General features: G+C 42.5%; 1 protein-coding gene across 2 annotated transcripts; it reads right to left on the reverse strand.

The window, feature by feature from the left end:
* Positions 1 to 1,545: 1,545 nt before the first annotated feature.
* trmt61b (tRNA methyltransferase 61B) lies at positions 1,546 to 8,164 on the reverse strand. Of its 2 annotated transcripts, none has more exons than XM_084309931.1 (5): positions 6,969 to 8,164; positions 6,404 to 6,506; positions 5,435 to 5,622; positions 3,545 to 3,636; positions 1,546 to 1,686 (listed from the first exon to the last, which is right to left on the reverse strand). In XM_084309931.1, exons 1-5 carry the CDS (start codon positions 7,785 to 7,787, stop codon positions 1,638 to 1,640), a joined length of 1,251 nt encoding a protein of 416 aa, XP_084166057.1. In that variant the 5' UTR covers positions 7,788 to 8,164; the 3' UTR covers positions 1,546 to 1,637. The 2 variants fall into 2 exon arrangements, 1 of the variants encoding a protein (XP_084166057.1); XR_014619468.1 differs by having other exon boundaries at positions 1,635 to 1,686; positions 5,518 to 5,622.
* Between the last annotated feature and the right edge of the window lie 5,855 nt (positions 8,165 to 14,019).

Here is a 14,019-nt window from a genome sequence, read left to right on the forward strand (position 1 = left end):
AGCCCATATAAGGGCCATTGCACCTGTGCGCTGCACTTTGCTCTCATCTACCGGCTCCGGGCTGCATTTTTTTACCCGATCAACCAATACATTGTTTGAAAGTTGAATTTGCCGCCTTTCGATTGTCACCACACTCAACCTATTGCGTCCTTCGGGTCTCGAGTTACAAGAAGAAATATCTGGCGAGTATCATTTGACAAGCCGTTCCTACGAGTGACCACGTCCGGTTGTAAGCGGTCCTGAACTGACCAGTCCCTGCTGATGGCGAAAATGATTGACGACCTAAAGCGATCCCAAACGAGTGCTGATTGCAACGAGAAAGGGGCAGAAAAAGACTAACAAGTTATTTGTTTTGACTCGCGCGTCTGAATGAATGGAAGTGGACGGCCATTTTGGATAATCACGCTGAATTATTGCGGTACACATATTACAAAAAACATTGTTAAACACTCATTTTCCGTGGGATTTTTTATAAACTTTGGACCTGTACTACATACGACTTCAGGCTATGGAACCGTTGTGTTTTCCAGCTCCTACCTCTCAGCTGGAACCCAAAAACAGGCATCTGCCAGATTCTGACAAGTCAACACAAAAGGAGCAAATATTTTATTTCAGTGTGTTCAAACCTCTGTTTCTCTATTACATTAGCACTCAAAAGTGATTTCTCTTCAGAATGTTACCTTTCAGAAAAGACCAGACTCATGCATGTACTATATAAAGTATAATAAATTGCTAATTACTTTGGGTATGCAATCGACAGGCGTTTTATGCAAATTTTGCATGACTGTTAAGGGATTATCCTATTGTTCTGTTGTGAGGACATGTGATAATAATGGATGTTCTGTGCCTCAAAAGAGCTTAGCCGCTGTTTTACAGAAGAGAAGACCTGTTTCCTCGAGTTGGATCTACAACAGTTGAAAAGACGTTGAGGAAATAGAGTCTGCCATTCACTAGAGGATGACATCACTCTGCTGAGTTTCTTGGGAGGGCTGAGGCAGCCGAGCTCTCAAGACACGGAACATTTCTGTATGTTTTCTGTCCAACTATCACATGTCCTCCTCATAACAGAATAATAGGATTTAGGTTGAAAATCTGCTTAATAAAATGCATTATTATTAAACATTAAACACATTTTTTAAGTATACATTTGATATAGATATGGAATAAGTGTCCATCAAATTTTCTTTCAACCATCAGGAAATTTGATCATGTCCATAGAATTACAATTTCCCTGAAGTTGAAAGCTCATAATCGGGAAAACTCAAAAGAAATATCTTGAGAAGGTTTCAGGAAATCTTCCCAGAACGCTTTTTAGTGGAATACGTACCCCTTTAGCAGGCTAAAGTACCCATCATTGCTAATTATCTGTCTTTACTAACTCAAAATCCTGCAGGCTATGACTGCTCTATTTAACTGTCCAATCTTATGTCCATGCAGATTTGATGATCATGTAATAGTTATTAATTTGTTACTCACAAATACCAAATATATTAAGTTGTCTATATGTGTCTAAACTGATCCTGGTCAATATTTACATAACCCCTGGCCAAAGGAAATCAGAACTATTTAAGATAGGAAAAAGGTTGGTTGGCATATTTATTGATCAAAATACAATAATGGCGTCTGTCCGGAGATCTTCACAGAAGAGCAACTACGGCACACACTTCCTTAGTTTTACCAGGAATGCTGAAAGGAAAGAAAACAAAACAAAATAGTGAGCATAAGGTAAATAGCCACATCAAATTTGAGGAATAGTTTAGATTTTAAAGAAGGTACATCCGATTGATCATGAATTCATTTATTTCTAGTTATTAATCAAGTTATTTCAGTCTATCCGTAAAGCACTTGCACCAGTGGCTGGGTTCTTGAGATATTGGAAGCAGAAATTGTTATCATTTGCATAAAGCGGGCCTGGAAATGTAAGGTCCTCTATAAAGTCAGTCTCACATAGCCAGACCTCTCTCCACACTACGTTGATGTTTCACAATAACAGTTATGTTATTGTGAAAAAGGGAAGATGTACAGGTGTACATATATTTCTGAGACATGCATGAAGGTGTACATATGATATTTCAGAGACATGCCCCCTGACATCCACCCTTTTGATAAATGCTAAAAATATCTGCTTCCAGAATTTCAGAAAGGATGTGTCATATACAGTAGATGTCTTTGTGATTGCCAAGTCTGTGCATAGTTGTATTCTTAGATTGTACAGTATGTGTAGCCAGCACATAGGAGTATTCAGCACATACTTAACATATAGACACAAAACTGCTTCACCAGCACAATGTGGTAAACAAAGGTACAAGTGAAGTGAAATTAACTCAATGTGAAAAATGTGGGTATAACATATGCACAGTTCAAACACTCCACGAGCACAATCTGAGCATGTGCCATACCCCCATCTTCCATTGGCTAACTTAGCCACCAATATATTAGCCTTGGTTATATGAAATGCATAAACAAGGCTATATGACATGTCCAGCACAGCAGTTGCTCACATGGATTGAACTGGTAATACACAAAGTGCCATGCCTAAGAAATGCCACTAGAGGGAGATTGGTAGTCAACTCAGTGTGCAAGTGAGGGAGATGCCCCTTTCACACTGCCTGTCAAAGCTGGGATTCTTACCCCATTATTCCGTCACACCGTTCTGTGTGAAAGGTACGAACATGGAATGGGGGTTGATATGGCATTATGCCTCAACGTCTTCAGGTATAGTGAATTTAGGCTAACCACATGATGTAATAATGCGTCAGCTAAATTACTAAATGTAAAAGTACTAAATGTAATGTCTAATTCATTTAGCGAGAAGACGCAAAAATTGTCTCGTACACCAGTCTTGAGAAAAAACAGTAACACTGCATCATCTACTTTGGAATAGGGCTATTTTTGGGACAAGTAAATGTAGGTAAATGTGAAATAACATTTAATGGGGGCAGGGGTAATGCCTGGAATGCACTAGATGCAATTTTTTAAGTTATGCAACATAACGCACCATTTGATGTAGCATTTCTATTAAGAAAAGGAAGGGGAAAAACACACATAAGAAACATGCCAACATTCCGGCTGCAAGCTAGCCTAGCTTAGCGCAAATTAATGGAAGCGGATAAGGACTTTTTTTGTTTTTATGTGGTAGTGGGTAGTGGTCCGTATCAGCTTCCATTAATTTGTGCTAAGATAGGCCAGCTTGCAGCCGGATAGCTTTCTACTGAACGCACAGAGAGGAAATTGAAGTAGGAAGTATAAAGTAGAAAGCTTTATTGTCATTGCACAATACAGTACAACGGCAATACAGTACAACGAGATTGGTTCGTGCAGCACCTAAAACAATGATACCCACTCTACCACACAACACATCCATGATGTACCTATAGACCCACTACCATACATACATTTGTTGTGCCCATACTCACTGACACACCACACATTCATGTACCCACTCAAACCCTCTGCTACAGAGAGGAAATTTGTATCTTCTTGTCCGACTCTGGAGGAGACAGTACGGGCATTTCCCATAATGTTGGCATGTTCGGTTACGTACTTAGCCAAGTAGACGGTGCAGACGGCTCCTGGGCGGAGATGTGGGATCACAGTGGGTAACACCAGGTGGGGGTGGAGCATGTCAAGAGCAACCTGCAAGGCAGGACATTCACCTCAAAACCTTGTCACCAATGACACTGTGAAACGACCTGGTGGTGGCATCATTTGTCTTGTTACAATTACCATCTTTCCACAGTCTTCATACAGTCATATTCGGTAACCTTGGAACTAATTGCTTGCATAATAATAGCCTCCACTGTGACCACTGATGTTGTAAATTATGGTCACTCAGTTCAAGAGGAGGATGGGGGGGGTGGGGTGGTAATTCTGCTTAATTAAGATATTTTACGACGACAGGCATATATGGGTAGGCAGGGTGGGGGGGTAACTGTACATTGGATTATCGACGAAACCTAACTTGGTCCCAAGAAGAGGGTCTCGTGTATTATTTGGTTAGGACATTTACTGTACATTGGAGGGGGTTGGGTTAGGACATTTACCGGGGCCAGTTTCGAATTGCGGCCTCCCGTAGGTGCTCTTGAGAGTGGTTTTGAAGGTGGGTAGGGATTCACATTATTTTACGGCTGTGGGTAGGGCGTTCCACATTGTTGTGGCATAATTGGTTTAGTCCCTTGTGTAAGCCGAATCTGGGTTGAACATGATTTGTGGAACTCCCTCTGGTGTTGTGATCATGGTATTCACTGACCTTTGGGAAGTATTTCGACATGTACATGGGTATCTTAGTGGTGTAGTGTATCTTGTAGACCAGGCCCATTGCAAGTTGCTGTACTCTAAGCCATCCTAGGTTGTCAAAATGGGCAGGGGTGAGGTGGGTTATAGGAGTAAGGTCAAGCAGTAGTCTGACCAGTTTGCGATGTTTGTAATCTTGTTTTTAGTGCCTTTGAGGTGATTTTGTACCATGAGGTGCAAGCATAGTTGTAGTACCCTTGAATGAGTGCTCCTGTTAGTCTTCAGGGTATTCTTGTTTACCAGAGAGGAGATCCGGTACAATAATCTTGTTTGTTGGTTGACTTTTTTGATTACATTGGTTGCCATTTTGTCACAGGAAAGATTTGCCTCTAGGATGGAACCCAGGTATGTAATTTCATCTTTCCTTGTGACAATATTGTCACCCACTGTAACAGAAAAGCCGTTGGCCTTGCTGAGTTTGTTATTTGATCCAAAGAGAATGGACTCTTGTTTTACCCTAGGTGTAATGATAGTTTGTTATCAGCGAGCTAGGTGCAGATTCTGCCGAGTTCTGAGCTGAGGGTTTTTTCAACCTGCAACTTGTCCCTGTCAGAGACCAGCAGGGCTGAGTCGTCCGCAAACAGGAACAAGTTGCAGTCACAAGATGACGACATGTAATTTGCATAAATTAGGACCAGTAACGGTCCTAGTATGCTTCCTTGTGGAACACCACAGCTCACTGGGAGGGGGATAGTGTACCGTTTACCTCCACCACCTGTTCTCTCCCCTCCAGGTAGGATTGCATCCAGCTCACTGATGAACTATCAAAACCAATTGCTTTTAGCTTGTCAATCAGAATGGAGTGATTGCCAGTGTCAAGGACTAACACCAGACAGCAGCTACTGTAAGTATCAGTTCTTAATTCTATTCGCTGTATTTTGTGGGTGTAAATGATTTGTTTACATTGGTGATGTTTGTAACTAGAGTGAAACAGATCTATATTATTATGTACAAAGGGTTATGAAAGTTACAAATAGCATATTTTCCATCTGCGTCTGGAGACATCAGGTTGAGCCAGCAGCTAGTCCCAGCAAGAGTCCTGGCGCAAAATACAAGGACTCCTACAAGATGTGTGACATATAAGCGATTGAGCCTCCATGACTTCAGAGCATTAAAAAGGCGGAAAAGTAAGCAGACTGACCGAATCGAATCTCCGTCCGGCGAGGAGCGATGAGGCCGTGCGGAGGTCGGCGTGGTGGAACTGGACGTTGTCGGGCCACTCACCTCGCCGCAGGCTCCAGGACGCACGCCAGCGCTTGTAGTTGAGCACAGCTCTCTTGAGGTGGTCCTCCCTGACCTCCAGGCTCACCACACTGCCCTTGGAGCCCACTGGAGGGGACACACACACACACACACATAAACAAACCAAAAAAATATATCGGAATCATGAATTTGCCAAATCCAATTAATGGAGAGCAGTTAGTCTCGGTCACGATGGTGCAAAGGCATTATAAAGTTAATTATATCACGTAGTTCCACAGTACGATCGATTAACACACAGGGTGAAATGACAAGAGGATCTCACATAACGGGGACGGCACGACAAAGCCTTTCAGTACCATGTCTGCATTGCTTTTTAATAAGGGTACACACTAGGGAAATGGAACCCCTAACCCTGACAGTGTTAGTGCCTTGTTCTACACATTGCGCTCCAGAGGGAATTGAACCCCTAACCCTGGCAGTGTTAGTGCCATATTTTACCGTTTGAGCTCCACAGGGAATGGAACCCCTAACCCTGGCAGTGTTAGTGCCTTGCTCTACCTATTGAGCTACACAGGGAATGGAACCCCTAACCCTGGCAGTGTTAGTGCCATATTTTACTCTTTGAGCTCCACAGGGAATGGAACCCCTAACCCTGGCAGTGTTAGTGCCAAGCTCTACCCATTGAGCTCCACAGGGAATGGAACCCCTAACCCTGGCAGTGTTAGTGCCAAGCTCTACCCATTGAGCTACACAGGGAATGGAACCCCTAACCCTGGCAGTGTTAGTGCCATGCTCTACCCATTGCTACACCGGATCACAGGAACAAAGGTCTGGAAACATTAAAGAGTATATATGTGTGTGTCTGTGTGTGTCTGTGTGTGTCTGTGTGTGCATGCGTGGTCCAGACCTGCTCGGGACAGAAAGAGTGCCATAGCCCCAGAGCCAGAGCCCGACTCCAACACACAGTCTCCCTCTGTGACGTCCATCATCATCAGCATAATGCTAACGTCCTGAGGAGGGACATCAAAAACACACAATGGATCATTTGCAATAAATTACTTGTTATTGACAGGCAGCTCGAAGACAAATAATTGAGTCCCTAAGTCAGCATGTGATGTTATAGTAGGCCTATCTGATAATGAGTTACTATTAAATGTGCATGCTTTTAATTTAACAACCGTCTGGTCAACAGGGGGTTCCTACATTTTCCATGTAAAATGTCCATACTTTCCCCCAGAACTTAAAGCCCTGTACCCTGTAGTACCATATAAATGTAGGCTATTTTCATATACATTCTTCAAGAGTTTGATCTGTAGATTTTGGAACTATCATACAGCATTTTACTTTTTCATTTTTGTTGGCAACCAACGTTATTTGTCAGCACTACTACTATTTCTAATAAACAAACTTGGCCCTAATGTGGAAACGTGTTATTTGGTAACTGGAATCTGGGCCACACACACACACAATACCTTTGGATAAGCGATGGCTGGAGCCCTCCTCATATACAGTACATAATCATCCAGACTGACACCGCGTATGAGGATGGGCATTCCAAGGGAAGTCTTTACGAAAACACCCGCGGGTTTCCCGGCAATGTCATCGTGCGCGATAATCCCCCACTTGCTTTGCAGACGTACCCTTTCCTGAAGCTGGAACATCTTCCTGAACTCCACCCGCCCTCCCTTGCGATACTCCGCAACGAGCAGCTCCCCGAACGTAAGCAAGCGCTCCCCATCAAGAGTGGCCATGGTTGCCATGTACCTGCCCTCAGGGGGCAAAGGGCCATATCCCTGAGCTTCTGAACTATTCTGCTCCACAGTCGTGTCAAATGCACCATAAAGATGTGTAACATCCTCTTTTGCCATTTGGTATACATATCTTGTGTATGCCTCAGTATGCCCCATGTCATATTGTTCCACTTCTGGTTCTTCTTGGTTCTGCTTTCTCAACTGCTCCACCTCGGGGCTCAAGGAATCCTGGGGCAAAAGGCGAGTGATCCTCTCCAGAGGGGACAGAGGACGCCTCCTGCCATACAGTGACCCCCCTTTTCCGAGGGTCGGACTAGGGTTCAGGAGCGAGGGGTCTTCATCACCCCCATTCTCATTACCCCCTTTGGGACCAGCTGACAATGTTCTCACAATCCAGGTCTGTTTAGGTCTATGTATTTGCCTATATCCTTGTTGTGCTCCTAAGCCAGTGCATATTCGCCCCAGTCTGTGCATAAAGAGAGCCCCTCCGAACGACATGTGTCTATATCCTGTTAAAGTTCTGATTATACTAGTAAACATAAGCAAAGCCTCATACAAGGAAATATCTGACGTCACAATTCAATCTTCAGCCCTTTTGCAATGTCCCCTGCCCTGAGCCCTGATACAATTCCAAACATATTCTCTGATCTTATGGATCTAGATTATTAAGATGTATTCAAAGCCCTTCACGGGTTGCCTGCAAAATATTATGAACCTTGATTTTATGCCACTATTGAGTGATGGCCCGATCGGACAGTAACCTACAACATTACAGCTGTCAGTGACATTGACTAAAATATTTGTAATAAGTTGTATATTACACGCGAAATAATACAAAGTGAAGAGGCTGAAAGTGGCGCCCTGTAAACGCAATTTACTCCTTCAGAAATCGGCTAACATTCTTCTGACACCCGTTTTCTGGCATTTACGGAGGCAGCCATGCTGGATGAAGACACTACGTCAAGACTGGGCGACGCCGACGCGTGATTCTTTCCCCGTAGCCTTTGTTTGCGAAGACGCTCTCTGATTGGCTAGCCCGCGTACAGCGAATACCCTCTCTGATTGGTTTAGCTCCGAAAGGTCTCTTCCGCCTTGTACATAATATTCTCTGCTTCGAAGTGGTTATGCTTTTTAGAGTTAGCCATAACCCTAACTCTAAGCATAACCCACTTCGAAAGAGGGCCAAAGCATAACCACTTCGAAGCAGAGAATATATATGTACAATTCGGACATTTCTATCGCAGAGCCCTTCGGAGCTAAACCAATCAGAGAGGGTCTTCGCAAACAAACGCTACGGAATAAAATCACGCGACGGGGTTTTACGGCGGTCGGCCACCAACTGTTTGTGGCATTACCGGCATCTTCTGGTATCCTTTACCTCCTACAATGTCCATTTTGCATTCACCATCATGAAGTGCAGCTAATGCTGCAGAGGAAGATGTTTCGTAGCTCGCTCTATTTTGTTGATTGATTGATTGATTGATTGATTGATTGATTGATTGATTGATTGATTGATTGATTGATTGATTGATTGAAAATTGAAAATTTAAAATTAACAGATTGCAGAATGGGTACAATACAAGTACAGCTCAATACACACAATTGTTAGACCAGAGAAAGACGTTCGTCTTGTTTACATGCAGTGATGCAGGGTCCCCCAGGCCCCATTTTCAATTAATCGTAAATATCTGCCTCTACCACCTGAGACAGTTAAGGAAGTTCAGAGTATCGGGGAAGATACTCCAGTCCTTCTACTCAGGAGCTGTAGAGAGCATCCTGACCGGAAACATCACTGCCTGGTATGGAAACAGCACAGCACAGGACAAGAAGGCCCTACAGAGAGTGGTGCGCTCAGCCGAGCGTACCACGGGTATTGCACTACCTCCCCTGCAGGTTCTATACAACAAGAGGTGCAAATCCAGAGCCTGCAGAATAATGAAAGACCCCCACCACCCCAATAACAGCCTGTTTCAGCTGCTGAGGTCAGGCAGACGCCTGCGAACCCCAGCTACTAGGACAGAGAGGCTTAGGCTTAGCTTCTTCCCCCAGGCCATCAGAGTCCTGAACAATGAACATTGAGTACCACAGAACACTGAACTATCCACACATAAGCACACATGAGCACACACACGACACGCACGCTGTGCACGCTCACACACTAGCAGCCACTTTAACACTTCAACATGAGCGGGCACACACTCATGCGCACACACTCACACTTATTGCCAAAAGGAAAAGCCACTTTAAATCAGTATTAGCAACAGTAACAGTGTATTGCACTACCAAAGCTACCTAGCATGTCCTATATGCTCTGTAAATAACTATGTACAGATACCGATTTTGATGTCACACCATGTTACCTGTTACCTGTTATTGCACAATTTTTTTTGTATTGGTGGATTCTATTATATGTTGTACCCACTGTATTGCACATCGTTGCGGGCAAGACCACCCGCATTTCATTGTATACTCGTATGCCGTGACAAATAAAACTCTTGACTTGACTTGATATGTTATATCAAATATGTCAGGACTAAATTGGCACGGAGTGTTGGTGTTCTATGCAAGATAAAACACATTCTAAACCAAAAAACACTGTATACACTGTACTGCACACTCGTGCGGAGGTGTGGGGTAATACCTACAAAAGCACTCTACAGCCAATATGCACCATGCAAAAAAAAAAGCAATAAGAATAATCAACAATGTAGGATATTATGAACACACCAATAACTTATTTATAAATCTACAAGCATTGAAATTTATGGACCTAGTGGATTACAAAACTGCCCTCATTGTATACAAAGCCAGATATAAACTAATCCCAGGCAACATTCAAAAATGGTTCAGAGACAGGGAAGGAGAATATAACTTAAGAGGGAGAGGGAATCTTAAACAACCAATGGTAAACACCACGCTGAAAAGCATGTGCATCAGTGTGTGGAGTGAAGTTGTGGAATAATTTACCCGAATACATCAAACAGAGTAAACATGTGGCACAATTTAAAAAGCAGCTAAAAAAAATACACATTGGAAAAATACAGAAATGAGTATTGAGCATAAACAAAGTTATGTTATATTGCGTAGTGCTGTACTATATTCACTGCTGTCAAGTGAATCAAGTTTTTTTTTCTTGTAATCTTTTAATATAAGTAAAAGTATATTCTATATTGTAATACACTAAATTATGTTATATCTAGTCAAATTAATGGAAGAACAAATATAAATGTAAGGGGGTAGGTATCAATAAGCTTAGCTTCCCTCTACTCCTTTTTTGGACATGTCTGCTAACCAAACACATTGCTCTTGACCTTTTGTTTATAATTCCTTATTTTTTTTTCTTTTTTTTAATGTTTTTCTCTTAATGTTTTTTTTTATTTGTTGCTATGATTGTTTGGTTCGACGGAACAAGATGTCGTGAGTTGTTTGGAGAAATATGGAGAATAACATGTCCAAAAATAAACTTTTTCATTCATTCATGTTTTTCCAGAAGGAAATGCTAGTCAGAAAAGAAAACCACGTGGCACTAAAACACCCTGCTGACTGAGTAGTATAAAGTGAATTCAGAAATAGTTTTTGGGGTAGAAACACAATAATACATTATAATATAGCTGGAATAATGAAAACGACAGCAGCAGATGGATTTGATGCTGTTGCTGTGAGAAGCATGCAGCTACAGAGCCGCAGAGCGGCGCTCTCAGGTCCTCAGGACCGGCGGCGTGTAGCTTTATGCCAAGCAAGCAGTGCAAAAATTTACCGTAGTGGCATGCAGTAATGCGCCTTTCATTTTCCGCCGCCCAGCGCCCAGGTCGCGCGGAAATAGGCTGTCTATTGCCATTCTCTTTGACAAACTCTAACCTTAACCAGCTCCTTAACAACGCCTAAACTTAACCGTTCTAACCTTAACCAACTCCGAAACAATGCCTAACCTTAACCTTAACCTTAACCATGCCTAACCTTAACCATAGAAATTATATTGCCATTCTCTTTGACAAACTCTAACCTTAACCAGCTCCTTAACAGCGCCTAAACTTAACCGTTCTAACCTTAACCAACTCCGAAACAATGCCTAACCTTAACCTTAACCATGCCTAACCTTAACCGGCGAAAGAATACACGTTAATAAAAAATCACGTTAAAAAATATTTTCGATGGGATTCGAACTCGCCAGCAAACAAGCCATAGGATCCACAGCCATGTGTCCTTGCCAATTGAGCTATTGCTAGATACTGAATAAGGGGCGGTGACTTATATATATTGAGCTCCGCAAGGCGGGATCTCATGCGCATGCGCGGGCACCTCGCGCGAGCACGCCGGCGCACGCACGCACCTGAGCGAGCACGCCGCCGCCGGTGCACGCACGGTAGCATTTGTCTGAAAAGAAGGGCGCTTTACCGCACTAGCGTGCGGTGACGAATGCGGAAGCATTTTTGCACTGCTTGCTTGGCATTAACGTACAGGCGGACCGGCGCTCTGAGGGCCGCTCAGCAGCGCCACCCACCCAATGGCTGAATTGGAGTATTGCACTGTGCGGGCACAGCTGTGAGATCCGCGCGAGGCCAGATATCTTGAATTAATGCATTTATTTATTTCGAACATAAATTGAAAATAAATAATAATAAAAAACAAGTAACAAAGGAGTAGGATGAAGTAGGAGTAGGATGAAGTGTAAACGTATGTATTCCCCTGGCTACCCCATTCACACCCTATTATCTTATGCAACTCATATTCACTCCACAAACTGAAATATATATACATTGTTGAATGAACAGCCTGTTTCTTGAAGTTAGACTCTCCTCTAAATTGTAACCCCCCTCTCTATAACAGAATCTTTGGATGTTACCCGGGAGTGAATTGTTTCGTGCTTTAAACATGATTTGTGCAGTCAGGTCCAGGATAAATTCAGCCAGGTCCCCGAGTTTCATGGCATGTGATTTAAAAAATAGTGTGTTTGTGTGGTCCAGATATCCTACCTTATTGATAATCAAATCAAAATCAAATTTATTTGTAAGGCCCGACATGTATGTCATGTATGTCATATATGTTATGATGAATTGAAAATGGGGGACCCTGATGTAAATAAGACGAAAGTCTTTCTCTGGTCTGCATCCCCTTAACAATTGTGTGTATTGAGCCGTACTGTATTGTACCCATTCTGCAATCTGTTAATAAAGTTTTCAATCAATCAATCAATCAATCAATCAATCAATCAATCAATCAATCAATCAAGGGGGTAGGAATACACGTTTACACTTCATCCTACTCCTGCTTGTTTGTTTTTTAATCTGTTTATTACTTGTTTTTTTATTATTATTTGTTTTCAATTTATGTTCGAAATAAATAAACGCATTCATTCAAGATATTGTGTGAGCAAAAGTATAGTTCATTTACTCATGTATGTTATGTACATCCTCTGGCCTCGTGCGGATCTCACAGCTGTGCCCGCACAGTGCAATACTCCAATTCAGCCATTGGCAACTCAGCCATTGGGTGGGTGGCGCTGCTGAGCGGTCCTCAGAGCCACGCAGTCCGCGTGAATACTTTACCCAAGGCAGTTGTCCTTCCACGTTCGGTTTGCGCGCCCTGATTGGCCTCTCAGCGCCCAATCGCGTTGCGCCTAGCTTTCAGTTCCACAGCCCAAGTCCTCGCCCATTTCCTCGTATTGTTTTCATATCAATCGATATCACATCAATATACATAACGTAGTGTTTTCATCTCAGATATTAACATAACACGCTATTCATATCAATCGGCATCACATCAATATAAATAACGTAGTGTTTTCATCTCTTCATATCAATCGGCATCACATCAATATAAATAACGTAGTGTTTTCATCTCTTCATATCAATCGGCATCACATCAATATAAATAACGTAGTGTTTTCATCTCAGATGTTTTCATCTCAGATATTAACGTAACGCGCTATTCATATCAATCGGCATCACATCAATATAAACAATGTAGTGTTTTCATCTCTTCATATCAATCGGCATCACATCAATATAAATAACGTAGTGTTTTCATCTCAGATATTAGCGATAGTGAGTTGAGTGATAGTTAGTTTCCAATACGAGGAAATGGGCGAGGACAGTTGAGTGATAGTATGAATCTATATGAATTGAAAATGGGGGACCCTGATGTAAACAAGACAAACGTCTTTCTGATTGATTGATTGATTGAAAAGTTTATTAACAGATTGCAGAATGGGTACAGTACAGTACAGCTCAATACATACAATTGTTAAGGGGATGCAGACCAGAGAAAGACTTTCGTCTTGTTTACATCAGGGTCCCCCATTTTCAATTCATCATAACATATATGACATACATGACATACAGATAGACAGTACTGCTACATCTATACATTTATGACATATCAGATTTGCAAATACAGTACTGTTTGTGATACAAAAGTGTCCAGAAAAAGAGTGTATATACATTTGGCGTAGAAACTGTACATTGGAGGAGGTTGGGTGGGTGGGGTGGGGTTGGGTGGGTTGGGTGAGGGCTGTACATTGGAGGTGGGGGGGGGGGGGGGGGGGTTGGGTAGGGGACACACACACATTTTACACTGTACATTGGAATACTGACAAAGCCTTACTTGGTCATTTACTGTACAACTAGGTTAGGACATTTGTAGGGGCCAGTTTTGAATTGCAGTCTCACGTAGGTGTTTTTTGAGAGTGTTTTTGAAAGTGGGTAGTGATTCACATTCCTTTACAGCTTTAGGTAGGGCGTTCCACATTGATGTGGCATAATTGCGAAACGTG

This window comes from Notolepis coatsorum (genome assembly GCF_963971535.1).
Source record: "Notolepis coatsorum genome assembly, chromosome: 3".
In the NCBI taxonomy this organism is placed as follows: domain Eukaryota; kingdom Metazoa; phylum Chordata; class Actinopteri; order Aulopiformes; family Paralepididae; genus Notolepis; species Notolepis coatsorum.